This window comes from Mus pahari, chromosome 15 (genome assembly GCF_900095145.1).
Source record: "Mus pahari chromosome 15, PAHARI_EIJ_v1.1, whole genome shotgun sequence".
Taxonomy (NCBI): domain Eukaryota; kingdom Metazoa; phylum Chordata; class Mammalia; order Rodentia; family Muridae; genus Mus; species Mus pahari.
Genome location: NC_034604.1, coordinates 44,660,888 through 44,676,635, shown reverse-complemented (window position 1 = coordinate 44,676,635; position 15,748 = coordinate 44,660,888). Strand labels below are relative to the sequence as shown.

The following is a 15,748-nucleotide window of genomic DNA, read 5'->3' as shown; positions in this document are numbered from 1 at the left end:
AACTCATGGGTATTGCCTCAGTGAACATTCGCAATTTCTAAAGCTTTTAACAAGACTTTAGCAACAATGTAAATCAACACAGTCTTTGATTAGTACTTGATTAGATGTCCAGTCCTGCTCCACACGCAGGACTGGAAACACACATGACTGCAGACAGAAGCCCAAGAAAGTCCTCTTGGAGAACAGGATCAAACAAAAATATCCTGTAAGAGCTGCCTGGAAAACAAAAGGCTCCAAGGGGGAATTTGAGGTTCTGCAACATACAGAAAGCTAAACCTCCTTTTCAAAGTAAAGCACTTCCTGACAGTACTCCGAAAGCACCCTCTACTAGGAGGTAGCAAATGGAGCTTTGCTGAGGGGAAAGAATGTACCCGCTCCAAACTACACTCCTGGAAGGCAAGCCTGGAAGGCAAGCCAGCTGTACAAGCAGCGTGCAAGGAGGTAAGCAGGTCCTGGGTGGTGTCCTCGATGACAGGGGCGACAGACCTCTCCAGTCAGCATGTCTTCTCCAATACTATCTCCTTTCAGCTCTGGGCCTTGCTTTCACTTTCCCTTTTTCTTAGATTTCTTTTTATTGTATGTCTGTGAATACTCTGGCTGTATTTATGGCCCACAAAGGCCAGAAGAAGGTGTATTGGATCCCCTGGTACTGGAGTTACAGACGGTTGTAAGCTGCCATATATAGAGGTGCTGGAAATCAAACCTGGGATCTCTGGAGAGCAGCCAGTGCTCTTAACTCCTGAGCCATCTCTCCAGCCCGCTTCAATTTCTTTTTCACTTTTCTTTTCCTTCCTCAGTTTCTCAACTTATTCCTAGCTTATGCTTAGTCTTCCTTTCTGCCTTTTACCGCCTATCTGCACCCCTTTCTTAGCCCCTACTGGGACACATCGCTTGTACTTTCTCAGTATCCGACACTGGGTGTCACCTCTGTCCCTCCAGTCTCGGGCCTGGGTTTATACTTGGCTACTTCCAGCCTCTTATCAGGGTTCCTTGGTCACCTCTTAGCTAGGTAGGTGAGGCTCCTCCATGTGGAATGTTCTTTTAGAAGGACAAACATCTATTTCTTGAGAGTGGTGCCCCATTTCTTTCCTGCTCTGGAGGAATTTGACACCTATCTAATTATCTTCTGTGGAAAGTTACTTCACCATTGTCTTTCAGGCCCTGGAGATCATTTTCTTCATCTTGAAAATCTAACGATTTGACCAGGATCTATCCCAGGGCTACTTATGAAAATTATCATCTTCTGGTAGTTATGAAAGTGACCCAGATAGTCCTACCAAGCGTCTGTGATAGTTTCAACTTTTTATCCCCAAAAAAGATACGACCTAAATCCTAAAGGGTCCCCCCAAAAGAAGACCCGGTTTTGAGGTCATAACTGTTTTCAATTTAGCACATAAACATTTTGTAAAATATAAACAATTACATTTTAACAAAAAATACAACCTACTTAATAGTAACTGAAATCCTAACAGGGTAACTAGCATTAGACATGTATCTGGTGAGATTAGTTTGTTTCTCACCCTCAAACACAACTCCTGGGATGGAGAGCTGTTTACTGTTTGGTCTTTTTCCATGTATCACTGCATAGAAATCTTTATTTTCCATGGAACATTTGTTTTACTTGTACATTCAAGCAGCTGCCAATGAGAAAACTCTCCTATGGACATTTAAACAGTGGATCTGAGAAGTGACCTTTGTAGGGCTAAAACAAAACAGCTGCCATTGGCCTACTGACCAAAAGTTACTGATACATATAAAACCCAGCAAGAAGTTCATGCCCTAATGGCCCAAGTTTTCCACTTTTGCTATGGATCTGCTCATGCACAATGTCTTCCATTACTCGCCAGCGTAAATCTGGCTTCATCTCTCACCTACCACGCCTCTCTCCTCACCTACACTCTACTAACATTACCTCTCAACCTCTTCCCTAACAAACTGAAGCCCTTCATCCCAGAGAAGGGAGCATCGATAGACCACCTTTCTGCAAAGCTGATCATTACTTGCAAGCCCTTCTGCATTTCACGCGAAAGGATGACCTTCCTCTGAGAACTTATTCCACAAATCAAAGTCTGGTGTTTAATTTTTCGTTGCCTGGAATAAGATGCCTGCGTTATTTCACTAAAAACACACAGAAGTATAGGATGTGCAGATTTTGACATCAGTATCATCAGCCAGGTGGACTGGCTCCTCTCACCTGATTTAGTGAGGTGGATTCTCTCAGTACAGCATCTGGAGGTCGATTTGGTACAGCTACAGCTGCCTAAAATCAAAAGGCACTGTGGGTCAACTTAGATACATGTGATTCTCTTGGAAAACTGACATCCAATAAACAGTCATGTGTCAATAAACTACACAAACTGGATAAAGAGGGGTTTTTTTTTTTAACATTTTATGTTCTGACGAATATGACCTTTAAAATTTCATAACTTCTAGCTTTTTATAAATTATAATTTCTCTGAAATTATTCTTTTCACTATAAGAAACATTATCAGGCCAGGCAGTGGTGGCACATGCCTGTAATCCCAGCACTTGGGAGGCAGGTGGATTTCTGAGCTCGAGGCCAGCCTGGTCTACAGAGTGAGTTTCAGGACAGCCAGGGCTACACAAAGAAACCCTGTCTCCAAAAACCAAAAAAAAAAAAAAAAAAAAACATTATCAGAACCATTCTCAGGTCACAGAGGACAAAAGAGTTTTTCCTATATAAAAGGATGATGACAACTCTGAGAATAAAACAACTTTTATATCTTAATTTGCCATGTTAGTAAACTAATCCAGTTTGCCAAGTTTGTAAAGTTCAATTTTTATGATTAGTTATTGGGGAGTGGGGCACACAGGAATGCAGGTACACATGAAAGCCAGAGACATCAGATTCTCCTATAATTAGAGTTACACTATATCAATGTTTTAGTATATAGAAATAGAATATTGTCACTATTACATAAATTTTATACAATAAATTCAGCTTTTCTAATTATAGTGTTGATAATTTTTCATTATGAAATGAGATATTAAATTTATCCCACAAATCCCCCAAAAAAAACGTAACCTTAAATGACCACAAGGGAAGAAGCTACTTCTACAGTAAATGGGAGAATGGGGGGATGGGGAGGGGAGGGGAGGAAAGCCAACACGGAAAACTCATTCATCAACCAGTAAGTCCATCTTGTAGAAGAACGAAGAATGCTGGGTGTGGCCACTCATTCCTGGGAAGCTGATGCAGGAGAATGGCTGCAAGTCTGAAGTCAACCTACTCCATAGAATTAAATCATAAAAAAGAAAATCAAAAGAGGGTGGTGCTGGCGAGACAGCTCAGCAGAGAGCGTATGTACTGCTCTTGCAGGGGACTAACATTCCGTTTCCAGCACCCACCATGACCAGGAGGAGTCTGATGCATCTGTCTCCCTCAGACACCTGCACATACCCACACACACATACACATCATTAAAAATGAAAGTAGACAGTGGTCCTCAGACAGGAAAGAGATGATGGAAGTCATCCTCTTCCATGGTCAAGAACCAGCTCGTGTGGCCAGGTCAGTAGAGCAGGTACAAGTCAAATGATCTACACCAAGAGTATGAAATTCCCATTACATACCAACAATCCATGTTTGAGGATAAACAAGGGCTTATATTATATAAGCATTATATACTGAACACATATATGAACTGCTATAGCATGCTCCATAAAGATATACAAATAGAATATCTTTAAAACGCCTTACTTTGAGTTTTTCTGATGTCCGTTTTCCACCAAAGCCCCCAGAGCCAACAACAAAGATAGAGTACTGATTATAGCATATAAGTTCCTTCCCAGAATAAGAATGGACTACAAAAGAAGCAAAAGGGAAAGATTAGTTATTACACGGAGCTCTGCCTAGATAATGAAGACAGGCTTGCCAATTCCTCTAACAGTTTCAATAATAAAATGCAGGCAGAGCTGAGGGCACACAGTGAGATAGGATTCGCACAGCTCTACTGCACTGTTTGTCTCCAGTCTCTGAAGGCAACAAGAGGCCCCTATCCCTCCACTGTGAACAATGGGGGGGTTTTAACCTCCTAAATCCCCCAACTCCCACCTATATCAGATTTTTATATGCCACAAACATTTCAAGCAATTCCTCTGGAAAATCTGAGCTACCGAACTCAGACTCTGAAATACAGTCAATGCACCAAGGAAGAGCATGGACCTAAAGAGCCAGTGACCAGGGATGGGGACAGGAGAGCCGCCCGGGGGAGGGGGCGCCCAGAGAATGCCATCCTGCCCACTTTGTTCACCAATCTATCCCTGGAAAGAAGAGTTCCTAATACAACAAGGTTCCTCCAACTGCCGAGATAATTATCATGTGCAACCAATCCATGACTTTTAATGCATTTTTGTATCAACAGTATTTCAACTTACACTGTGTTTACTGGGCTACAGCCGCACGGTAAGTCCGTCCAGGAGTACCTGCATGGTCTCCAGGATTCACCACAGAACCAGCACCGGGCATTTCCACTGTCCTCAGTAGTAAACTTAACACCTCTACTTCTTTTTTCCTTAAGCTTAAGTTTTTGTACTGTGTCACTAGTTTATGTTTAATAACTAGCACTCTACTAACTCAATACTTATTTAAAACTTCTACAAGCTTTTTTCCTACTGTTATAAACTACTATAAGCCCTTTCGTACTGCAGGTAAAATGTGGCTACAGTGTTCAAACCATGTGATAAGTTCCACAGTCTAGAAACCCAAGTGCAGAGTGAATAATCAAGTTCCAAATAGCTAACAAAGAAAGGGGCATCAGCAACGCCGCCCGGCTGTGCCAACTCTCCCACCTTGGGCACAACTCTTCCCAGGACTTGTCCATGGTCACGTGTCTCACACATGGGCCTAAGTTACGCTGTTTCCCCCACTGACATGTCCCCAATCTATTGCCCCTCCTCCCTTATTTTTCTTAAAGAATTCATGAAATGTTAAACTGCTTACTTTGCTTTCTTACAAACTATAGAATGAATACAAACTTCTGAATGGATCTCGGTGGTGAAGTATGTTACATGAAAAGCCTATCAACCTAACATTATATAAGAATTAAAAACTTACCGTCCATAACAATCACTACGCCAGAGCCTTTATCCAGGACGTCAGCAATAACTGCTTCACATTTTAATTCTCCTAAAATTGAAGATAGATAATTATGTTAAGACACCACAGAATTTATCAGGTTTTCCACTTGATTCAGCAAAGTTTAAAAAATTATAGTTTTAAATATTTGCCCCTAACTACTAAAAAAAGAAAATGTGTATATAGAACACTTAAACTGCTAAATCTTGAAACATGAACATTTCTGTTACAGAAATTTGAAAAGCTAATCTAGTGCCTCCTCTTAGAAGGTCTAACTGCCATCTCAACACTGGGTAAGCACCGGTCCCTCTTCCCATTCCTCCTCAACTCTCGATAGCTTCCGTGACACACTTTCTATGAATTCCTTTTCTGAGCTCTTTACTCCTTTGTACTGGCTAGCTTTGTGTCAACTTGACACAGCTGGAGTTATCACAGAGAAAGGAGCTTCAGTTGGGAAATGCCTCCATGAGATCCAGCTGTAAGGCATTTTCTCAATTAATGATCAAGGGGGGAGGTCCCCTTGTGGGTGGTGCCATCTCTGAGCTGGTAGTCTTGGGTTCTATAAGAGAGAAGGCTGAGCAAGCCAGGGGAAGCAAGCCAGTAAAGAACATCCCTCCATGGCCTCTGCATCAGCTCCTGCTTTCTGCCNTGCTTGAGTTTCAGTCCTGCATCCTTTGGTGATCAACAGCAGTATGGAAATGTAAGCCGAATAAACCCTTTCCTCCCCAACTTGCTTCTTGGTCATGATGTTTGTGCAGGAATAGAAACCCTGACTAAGACACTCCTTATTTAACTGGGTAAATGCTGTGGGTGAAAAAAACAAAAGCCACCACAAGGGCAAATAGCACTGGTGGAACCTTGTGGGACACAGGCAGTTGGGAAGGGTAGGAAGAAAAGGGGAGGGAGGGAGGATGGCCAGGAAGTGTTAACTATAAGTAAAAACTCTCAGAAAACATGAAGTTTTTAAAACCTGTCTTTCTCTTCTTTCTACACAACTGGGATTAACACCCTGCTCCTAGGCCACACAATATGAGTGTCAGCCTTGATTCCCACACAGCACATCCCTGTTGATACTTGACATACAGAGACAGTACTTTTTATACTAATCCCAAAGACCCAGGAAAGCTATTTAGGAATTAACAGGAAAACAGCAAATGGATTTGCATCTCAAATTCAGCACTCTGGCTGCAGAGAGGAGAAAGCCCCATGTCAAACAGGAATGGACAAAGGACACCTCAGTGAGGAAGAAACAAAGCCAGCAAGAGTGGGAACTTCATAGGGCTGGAGAGATGGCTCAGCGGTTAAGAGCACTGACTGCTCTTCCAAAGGTCCAGAGATCAAATCCCAGCAACAACATGGTGGCTCACAACCATCTGTAATGAGATCTGATGCCCTCTTCTGGGGTGTCTGAAGACAGCTACAGTGTACTTACATATAATAAATAAATCTTTAAAAAAAAGAGTGGGAACTTCATAAACAGAAAGAAAAGACTCCAGATTCACAGAGAACCAAATGACTTCCTATGTGTCTATGGGTGGGAGGTGGGAAATGATAAAAGCCTTACAAAGGCCAACAGTGTGACGCTTTCCAAAAACAGTCTGTTTATGAGTCCTCTGGTACCTTCGGAATGGAGTCTGAACAACTTTACCTGAAGTTCAAGGGCCTGTGGCAACCCATCTCTGTATTCTCAAATCTTTCTGTATTCTCAAATCTTGCTACACTCCCCAACTGGTCCTTAAGGAAGCAAGAACTGCTTTCAGTTTCCCTGACAGCCTCCACCTCCAGAGTGTGAGGATTAAAGAGGTATCACCCGGCTTGTGTCTTACATTTTCAGTATGCATATTTCCTAAGAGTAATTTTAAAACTATCTAACAAACACACGTAGACATGACTGAAGACAAAGAACTGACAAGAAATACAACTTGAGGCTAAAGATATAAAAGAAATCAAGAAAAGTATTATCCTTGATTTCCTATTCATATCAGTGTATAATTGTAATAATTTGGAGTATATACCTACTCTCTCTTCATATATCAAATCGCTAAGGGGAATTTAATACACATCTACTTACTTTTACGACAGTTCCCCAAATGAACACACTAGGCTGGGTACACAGGAAACATGAAAGGACATCTATGAAATGACACCCCACACACACACACACACAAGATCTAGAGCTTGGGTGCAGAATTTATATTTCACTAAAATAGCAGGTAATATAATAGCTCCGGTAATTCCAACACATACCCAGCTTAAAGAAAAGCAAAAAAAAAAAAAGAAAGAAAGAAAAAAGAAAGAAAGAAAGAAAGAAAGAAAGAAAGAAAGAAAGAAAGAAAGAAAGAAAGAAAGAAAGAAAGAAAAGCATCTAATGCCTTGGAAATGGTAAGTATCCTATAGTCACCACAAACTGGGTATTGTCTCAGACTAAATAGACTAGAAATGTATTCTGCAATATACTGAAATCTATTACACTTTAAAAACGGTTACAAAGCTCAAAGTTTCAGTAAAGTATCAAGGTTTGAGAAAAAACTAAGGTGCAAACCTATATATTACATGTGACAAGATACCAAATCCTCCTTTGTTTTTAACCATCTCATTTGTCAAGATGTTTGTACATCTTATTTGTGTACATACATACATACATACACACACACATACACTTTTTTTTAAGGAAGTTAAGTTACTTAGGCTAACAGTGCTTCCCACAAGAACCATAAACTAGCAAAAACTCCAATACTAGGCATGAGATCCCCCCTTTGAATGGTTAGTCAGGATAGGTTAAGAGCCTCCCAAAACAACATGGATTACAGATGTAGCCCTTGGTTGCCCATCAGGTGTTAAAGGTGAAACCCTATTGCTAAAGACACCACACACTTAGGACCCAGGATTCGAAAGCTTTTGTATGGATCTAACCTGAAAGTCTGTTTACTGCATCCTAGCTTCTGTGACTATGTAAACTAGGGAAGTAATTACATAGTTCTACCCAGATGCAACACCTATAAACCATGGTAACAGGAGCATGGCAAGACATGCTTAAGGTGTAATGAGGGCTCTCACAGTCGGGGGGCAACCAACAGCTGTCTAAGACTAAGGACCATGCAACACAAGAGAAATCATGCCTAGTACTAGAAATGTAACCAGCTTCCAGGAGCCAGTGAGGTCGTGGACATTAGAAAATTACTGCCATTTGCTAGACCAGCATAATGTCTTACTATGTTCTCAATCTTCTCCTCATATCCACAGGCAAGTGAAGTTTTCACCCCTCATCACAGAAGCAAAGAGAAATCATTACAGAAAACCACAACCGGGGCAATGCCCAGGTCAATGAATGGTGGGGATCCCAGCCTGAACAAATACATCTACATCACAAGATCAAAAGATCATGAAAGGGGCTGGTGAGATGGCTCAGTGGGTAAGAGCACCCGACTGCTCTTCCGAAGGTCTGGAGTTCAAATCCCAGCAACCACATGGTGGCTCATAACCATCCGTAACAAGATCTGACGCCCTCTTCTGGAGTGTCTGAAGACAGCTACAGTGTACTTACATATAATAAATAAATCTTAAAAAAAAAAAAAGATCATGAAAACCCAGCCCCATGGAAACATCTACGCACAGCTCCTCCATCTGTGGCTCAGGGGAACATCATGACAGAGGAAAAAGAAAGATTGAAAGAGCCAGAATTTCAAGAAATCACCTATGAAACAGTCTCTCCTCCATATGACTGAATGCATAAGACCAGAGCAACAGCACTATCAATTGACATTTTAACACAGGAGGGAAATTTATAGAGTTCTACCTGTAGACAAAGAACTATAAGCAACTACTGACTATGAAGGAGGAGAATTATCCTCTCCCAAGAATGAATCCCCTTATTGGTTGTCCAGTAAGAGTGGTCAGCCCTGAAACCATAAACACACAAACAACAAAACCTAGCTTAGTGAGGTGTGTGTGTGTGTGTGTGTGTGTGTGTGTGTGTGTGTGTAAAACAATAATCAAAGAAAAAAGGCTACCGACTTCAGAGTGGGGGTACATGGGAGTTCAAAAGAGGGTAGCTAGATGGGACTGGAGAGGTGAAGTGGGGAATTAAATTAGTATTTTAAAAGAAAAATATGGATCTGGAGATAGAGTTCAGTCGGTAGGGTGTTGCAACAGCCCTTTGGCTCCATCCCCAGTGCCACAGAATCTGGTGTAGTGGGTCAAGCCTTAATCCGAGTAATCAGAAAGGAGGAGGAGAAGGAGGAGGAGGATCAGAAATTCAAGATCATCCATGCTAGGGAAAAAGTTGAAGGCCACTCCAGACTACAAGAGATATTTATCTCAAAAAATATGAATGAATGGATGGATGGATAGAGAAAGATAGGATAGGATAGATAAACTTTGGTAAACAAATTACTACTGAGAAAAGAAAAAGTACTAGGTAGGTTGGTTTTCTTCTCTTCAAATGGAATAGGAAAAAATGGCAAATGTATCTTTCAGTTTGCTTTATGCAAATCAAGATAATCACAGGAGCCATATCTGACATATACTCATAATGGCACATATGTTAATACAGATGAACTGAGAGTATTAAACAAAAAATTTCTGTTGATAGAAGAAAAATAGGAGATCTAATAGTTACTAGTTAATATCATCTACTTGAAGGTTACAGATGGAAGTTTCTAGTGTTGTAGTGCTGGGTTGGTCTAAGTCAGTTTAACCAGAAAAGTAAAGCACAGTATTGGGCAATTCCCCTAAACTCACCTGATCGAGGAAGTGGCTTATACAGCTCCAAGTACTGCTCCCCGTGAAGAGCCTATGTTATAACAAACATAATTTTATCAGCGAACTTTCTTGCACTGGTTTCTACCTGTGGGTACGACTAAGCACAGATGCACCTCACCACCCATACTTCCTGTGTGACCTAGCAGTGTAGTTTTTGCTTAATCATGCAATATAGAAATAATCAGCACACCAGCACAAAGACAAACAAGTCTTTTGGAGGAAAGAAGACCCAGGGATCCTTATTGGATCACTCGATTAGGCACTGTTCCAAGTGCATATAATAATGCCTAGGACATACTGAGCATTCAGGAAGTGTCTGCTCAATACAAATGAACCAATGGGCCTGTGCTGGTAACTTCAAGACACACAAACCGAGAAGAGATGACTCAACTAAAACACAAAGTTAAACCTTACAAGTATATCCAAGGTCATGGATATGCTTGTTTCCATTAGTGTCACAATCCATAAACATGAACGTCAACATTCCTTTCGCGCGTGTCTCAAAGCGTAGAAACCAAGCACACCCTGAGGAAACAGCTACCTGCGCTCAGGGTGGCACCAGGCCAAGCCCCCACACCACATAGTAGGGCAGCTTTCCGTCTTCCTGCAGACCCAGAAGGAAGGGGAAAGGGGAACGAGGGTGTGGGAAACAAATGAAGGAGTGCCTCCCTCACTGTACCATGCTGCCTGACCCCCTACACCAGGAAAACTGAGAAATAGATTTCCAGACGGCTGTAACGTCTTATGGTGGTTTGATAGGAATGGCCCCCATATACTTCATGTGTTTGAATGTGTGGCCCATAGGAAATGACACTATTTGGAGGTGTGGTTTTGTTGGAGGAAATGTTGTCACTGTGGGGACAGGCTAAGGTCTCGTATGCTCAAGCCATGCCCAGTGTGGCACAGTCTCTCTCTGCTGCCTTAGGGTCAAGATGTAGCACTCTCGGCTCCTCCAGCTCTAAGTCCGCCTGCACACTGCCATACTTCCTGCCATGATGATAATGGACTAAACCTCTGAAGCCAGTTTATAAGAGTTTATAAGGCTACTATAAGAGTCACAGTGGTTGTGGTCTCTCTTCACAACAACAAAACCCTAAGACACTCCTGGTCACAGAATGTGAACATCTTATTCAGCATATAACATGAGAGAGAGACAGACCAGAAAACTCCAGCCCAGGTTTCTGGCCAAATAGTCTAAGAAAGGGAGTTCCCATCTACTGCAATAGGAGAGGCATTGGCAATGGGTTATCAGTTCAACTAGACAAAAGTCTGCCCAGAGCTCTGATCCAGCCATCTGCTCATGGCTGTTGTGAGAAGGCAGCCTTATGGCAATTACAAGGACTTCAGCTTAGACTCTGGATTTGCCCCATAAGATTTCTTTTCTTTAGTTTTTGAGCATTTCGTATTTGAGTTTTGATCATGACCATCCCTGCACCCCAGCCCCTCCCAGATTCTCCTCTCACTCCCTACCCACCCAACTTCGTGTCCTTTTACTTTAAGCCCAACAAGACCAGTTGCCCACATACTTGGATGTGTGGTCTTCAACTGAAGCCTGCTTAATTTATCAGGCTATACTCAGAGAAAACTGTCTCTCCTTCTCCCAGCAGCTAACAACTGCCAACAGCTCTATGGCTGGATGTGGGAATGTGTGTCAGGCACGGGCAGTTTGCAGCCCTTTAGACTAAGGAATGGTGTAAACCAGACATAGTCACTCTCTGACTTAGGCTTCCCGTGCACAGAAGCCTAAACCTAGTTACTTACAATTATGCTAGAGAGAGAATTAACAGCATTATCCCAGGATTCCAGGCCTATAGATTGGTACACTCTTCTTGGAATTTGAAACTAACTCTCCCCTCTTTTATTCATGAAAAAGAAATCAAAAAATATATACTAAATTGTGATTCCTAAGCCGACCACCATAATCAATGTGCATTCATCTTATGCAAAAATCATATGTATGTAGTTGTACATAGGGTATGTGACGTTCATCAACAACATTTAAATGAACGGGACAAAACAATGTTCCTGGTAGGCATACCTTTGCAAAGTTGAATGACAGCCCGGGAACCTCTTCCAGCCCCCCACTCATTAGGGATTTCTGAGCGACAATGACGCCAAAGGTGGGCAAACAGGAGAAGTCAGCACTGCCTTCATAAACGAACTTCAAATCCTTTGGGTTTTTGACTGAAGCCCCCACTCCGAGGGCATACATAATACTCTGCAGCTCCGTATACGAAGACGAAAATGAAGGGAGTTTATGGCCAATAGCACCAGCCTAAGAGAGAAACAGGAAGATTATTACCCTCCACAGCAACATCTGCTGGCCCCTACTTCCAATCATAATTGTAAGCTAACAATATTCTCAGGCTTAAAATCAGACTTCTGACATTGACAAATTCCTAGGTCACAAAGCCTAGGGGAGCCAGGGGAGGATGTAATAAATTATTTTTCACTTGTCTACTACACTTCGTTTTTTCCCCTTTTATTGAAGATTGATTTTTTTCCTCAGATAATATATTGTGATTACAGTTTTCCCTCTCAGTTCCTCCCTGCCTCCCCTCCCATTTGGCTCCACACCATTCCTGTCTCTCATTAGAAAACAAACAGGATTCTAAGGAATAATAAAGTGTGAGAGTGTGTGTGTGTGTGTGTGTGTGTGTGTGTGTGTGTGTGTGTGTGAAATATGATAAAAATAAAACAAACTAACAGATCAAAATAGGACAGAACAGACAGACAGAAGGAACAGGCCCAGGAAACAGATGTAGATGCAGAGACCCACCCTTCACACTCAAGAATCCCATAAAAGCACTGAACTAGAAACCATAATATAGATGCAAAAGACCTATAGGCTAAAAAGAGAGACATATACATATAAATACATACCTAGATATTATAAAATAAAGATAAATGTATGTATGTATTACTAAAATAAAGATAGATATAGATATGGATCTACATATCCTAACCTGACATCACTGCCAGCAAACAGTACGCTGACACATGTCACAGAGCTAGAGCCCTCCCGTTACTGCACCTCAGGCAGGGACAAGCATCTGACGGGTAACCGCACCAGCATTTTCTAATAGTTATCAATGCTTTTCCTCAAAAGATCTGGTGGGCAAAAGGAAAAAAGGAAATGAACCATTAAAATAAACATCTTTTCCCAAAAACTTAGAAAAATTGTTACTGAAGGAAGGTTACTGGTGGCAAAGAAGAAAGACACTTGTCAAACTAAAGAAAAACAACAAAACAAAGTTATACTTCAATGTTCAGCTTCTGTTTGTTCATTCTATCTACATCCTATCTATATAGTTCACAATAAATCACTCATTTATCTTTTAATTATAAGTCAAGAATAATTTGTTAAAATGTTTTGGAATTGTTTAAATTCCATTTCAGCATAGAGGGCACACTCTCTGGTTGGCAGGAGAAAGGGGAACGTGACCAGGAACCTGTAGCACAGACTGCCCACCAGCCACTAGTGCCAACTCCATCCAAGATTGTCCAAAAATTCAAACCTATTTCAAAAGCATTTAAAGTGAGTCACGAAGAGAAAGAGAAGGTGACAGCAACAGCCCACAGAAACACTAGACCCCCTCGGCATGGCATGGACTGTCCTGATAGGGACAGCACACATGAACACTAGACCCCTCGTCGCCTCAGGTCCTACTCAGCAGCAGCAGCAGAGGGAATAGCTTCTTCTCCCTCTCCCACCCAGTATCTCCCTGGGTTACTCTTCAAAGAGCAAGGAGGGTGTGTGCCAGCCAACATAGCAACCTAGCAACTACCTTGATTCATCATAACCCCAAAGAAAGACGACCAAAACTTACATGTAAAACTACACTCCTGAAAACAGAGAAAGCGTTCAGCTTCTGTGCCGATTACCAATGCCAATGGCAGAAGCTGAGCTGGTACCTTCTACTCCCACACTCGCACACTAAGGAGAGCTGGAAAAACAATACCCAAACCCTTCTTGTCCTTGCAAGACAGTCCTCCATCAAAGCACAAAACATGGTACTGCCCAGAAAAACCTCAGAGGAAAAGTTGCAAAAAAAAAGATGAATAGTGTTATCTGAACAGCTCCAGAGTTGACTTCAGGCTACATGCTCACGTGAGCATCATGAATTCCTTATATGTCAACTGAGCCTATTCCAAAGACGACCATAACAGATTCTGAACACACACCACTGATTTTCTCAACGATGAAATATAGAATGACTACCTCCAAAAGAAAGGCTACAGGGGTGGAGGGAAGGAGGGAGAGAAGGAGGGACAGTAGAAAGGTGAGCTGCAGGCACTTCTACTTACGAATCTTGACGTGGCTGCAGGTGCTGCGTGACTGGTATGGTTTGGTGAGATTCCCTCTGAATCTACTTTATGTAAAACTTCGACTATACCACCTGTTGATTCTACGATTAAAAAGATAAGAAAAGAGCGAGCTTTACTATAAGAGCTGAGTTAGGAAAGCTGCAATATGCTAGACAAGAGCTGAGGACACTTCCAACCTTCCCACTCCAGTGGACAGCCTCACTGCCCTGCTCACTAACATACGTGGGTCGCTTAAAAGCAAGAGGACATGAAGTTGAGGCTAGGGAAGGGAAAGAGAAGAGCAGCCAGAAGAAGGGGTGCAGTGAATAATATCACAATACATTACATACATATATAGCATTTTCAAAGAATTAATTTAAAATACTGTATTTTTAAAAGGATGCCATATAAACCCGGCTGTGCTGGGCGTACAGAGCTTTCCCCACATAAACCAGGCTGTGCTGGGTGGTACAGAGCTTTCCCAGCATGCCCATGGTCCCGTGTTCCACCCTCAGCATCACAAAAAATAAATACACATAGAAGAGCCTCTGCGTCAAAAGGACTTAACACTCAGTTAATAAGCTGTACATCCAAAACAAGGGCAGGGAGAAGCGGTTACCACCGGGTGTTTGCATGGCAGGAGTTCAGCTAACAGACAAACACCAGAGTCTCTGGCAATATCTTGCTGATCATTTGGGGGGGGGGGGTCCTGAATTTTTCTAAAGAATTCCTAAAATAATGGGAAGGTAACAAAGGAGGGGGAAGACAGAAGAGAGACCAGCAAAAGCAATGTGCTGAACCAATGTACATCTTTAACTAAACGAGAGATGAGGGCACTTTTAGGGCAACAGCAAAAACTGTGTCAGATTAAGAGAATGTGGGTAGGGACCGGAGAGATAGCTCAGAGGTTAAGAGTGCACACTGCTCTTGCAAAGGGCCTGAGTTCAGTCCCTAGCACCCACCCTGGGGACTTCCCAATCTATAACTCCAGCACCACGATACCTGATGGCCTCTTCTGAACTCCACAGAAATCTGCACTCACATGTACATACCCACACATACACACACATAAACAAATACACATACACACACACAATTAAAAGAAAATGTAAAAATAAAAAGAGCATAAGGCTAGAGCCAACCAGGATTTGGGGAGAAGGTGCATGTAGCATAAATGAGTACACACCCCTCAGCCATCCACCCACCAGACACACCCACCAGACACACAGGATTAAGAAACGCTGAACACACTGGCTGAGCACCAACACTGTCTTCAGCAGCAAGAGGCCTGGCACATGAGGTTTGGTCTCTTGTTATGCACTGTAATGTTAGATACTGGCTCTGGTTGCCCTCAGGGGAGAAAGAATCCTCTCTCATATAAAAAGTAATGCTATGTAACCTTGCTTCTTAATTTAAAATTATTGTTTTAATAAAGATGCTGGCAACCTATAGCTAGGCAGAAGAGAGGTAGGTGGGGTTTCAATTCCAGGACTTGGGGTCCAAGGAGGACCACGAGGAGAAAGGAGAGAAGGCAGAAGAAGACGCCATGGGGTAGATGAGTCTTAAAAACATGGCCATGAG

General features: G+C 42.2%; 1 protein-coding gene across 1 annotated transcript in view; it reads right to left on the bottom strand.

Annotated features, from left to right (window-relative positions):
* Positions 1-15,748, bottom strand: part of Hsd17b4 (hydroxysteroid 17-beta dehydrogenase 4) — a 74,978-nt gene that overhangs the window by 22,658 nt on the left and 36,572 nt on the right. The window contains exons 12-17 of the mRNA XM_021214208.1: positions 14,168-14,268; positions 11,898-12,134; positions 9,839-9,890; positions 5,078-5,149; positions 3,722-3,825; positions 2,195-2,260 (exon numbers count right to left, since the gene is read on the bottom strand). Coding sequence (XP_021069867.1) covers positions 2,195-2,260; positions 3,722-3,825; positions 5,078-5,149; positions 9,839-9,890; positions 11,898-12,134; positions 14,168-14,268 — 632 coding nt within the window. The remainder of the gene's footprint in view (positions 1-2,194; positions 2,261-3,721; positions 3,826-5,077; positions 5,150-9,838; positions 9,891-11,897; positions 12,135-14,167; positions 14,269-15,748) is intronic.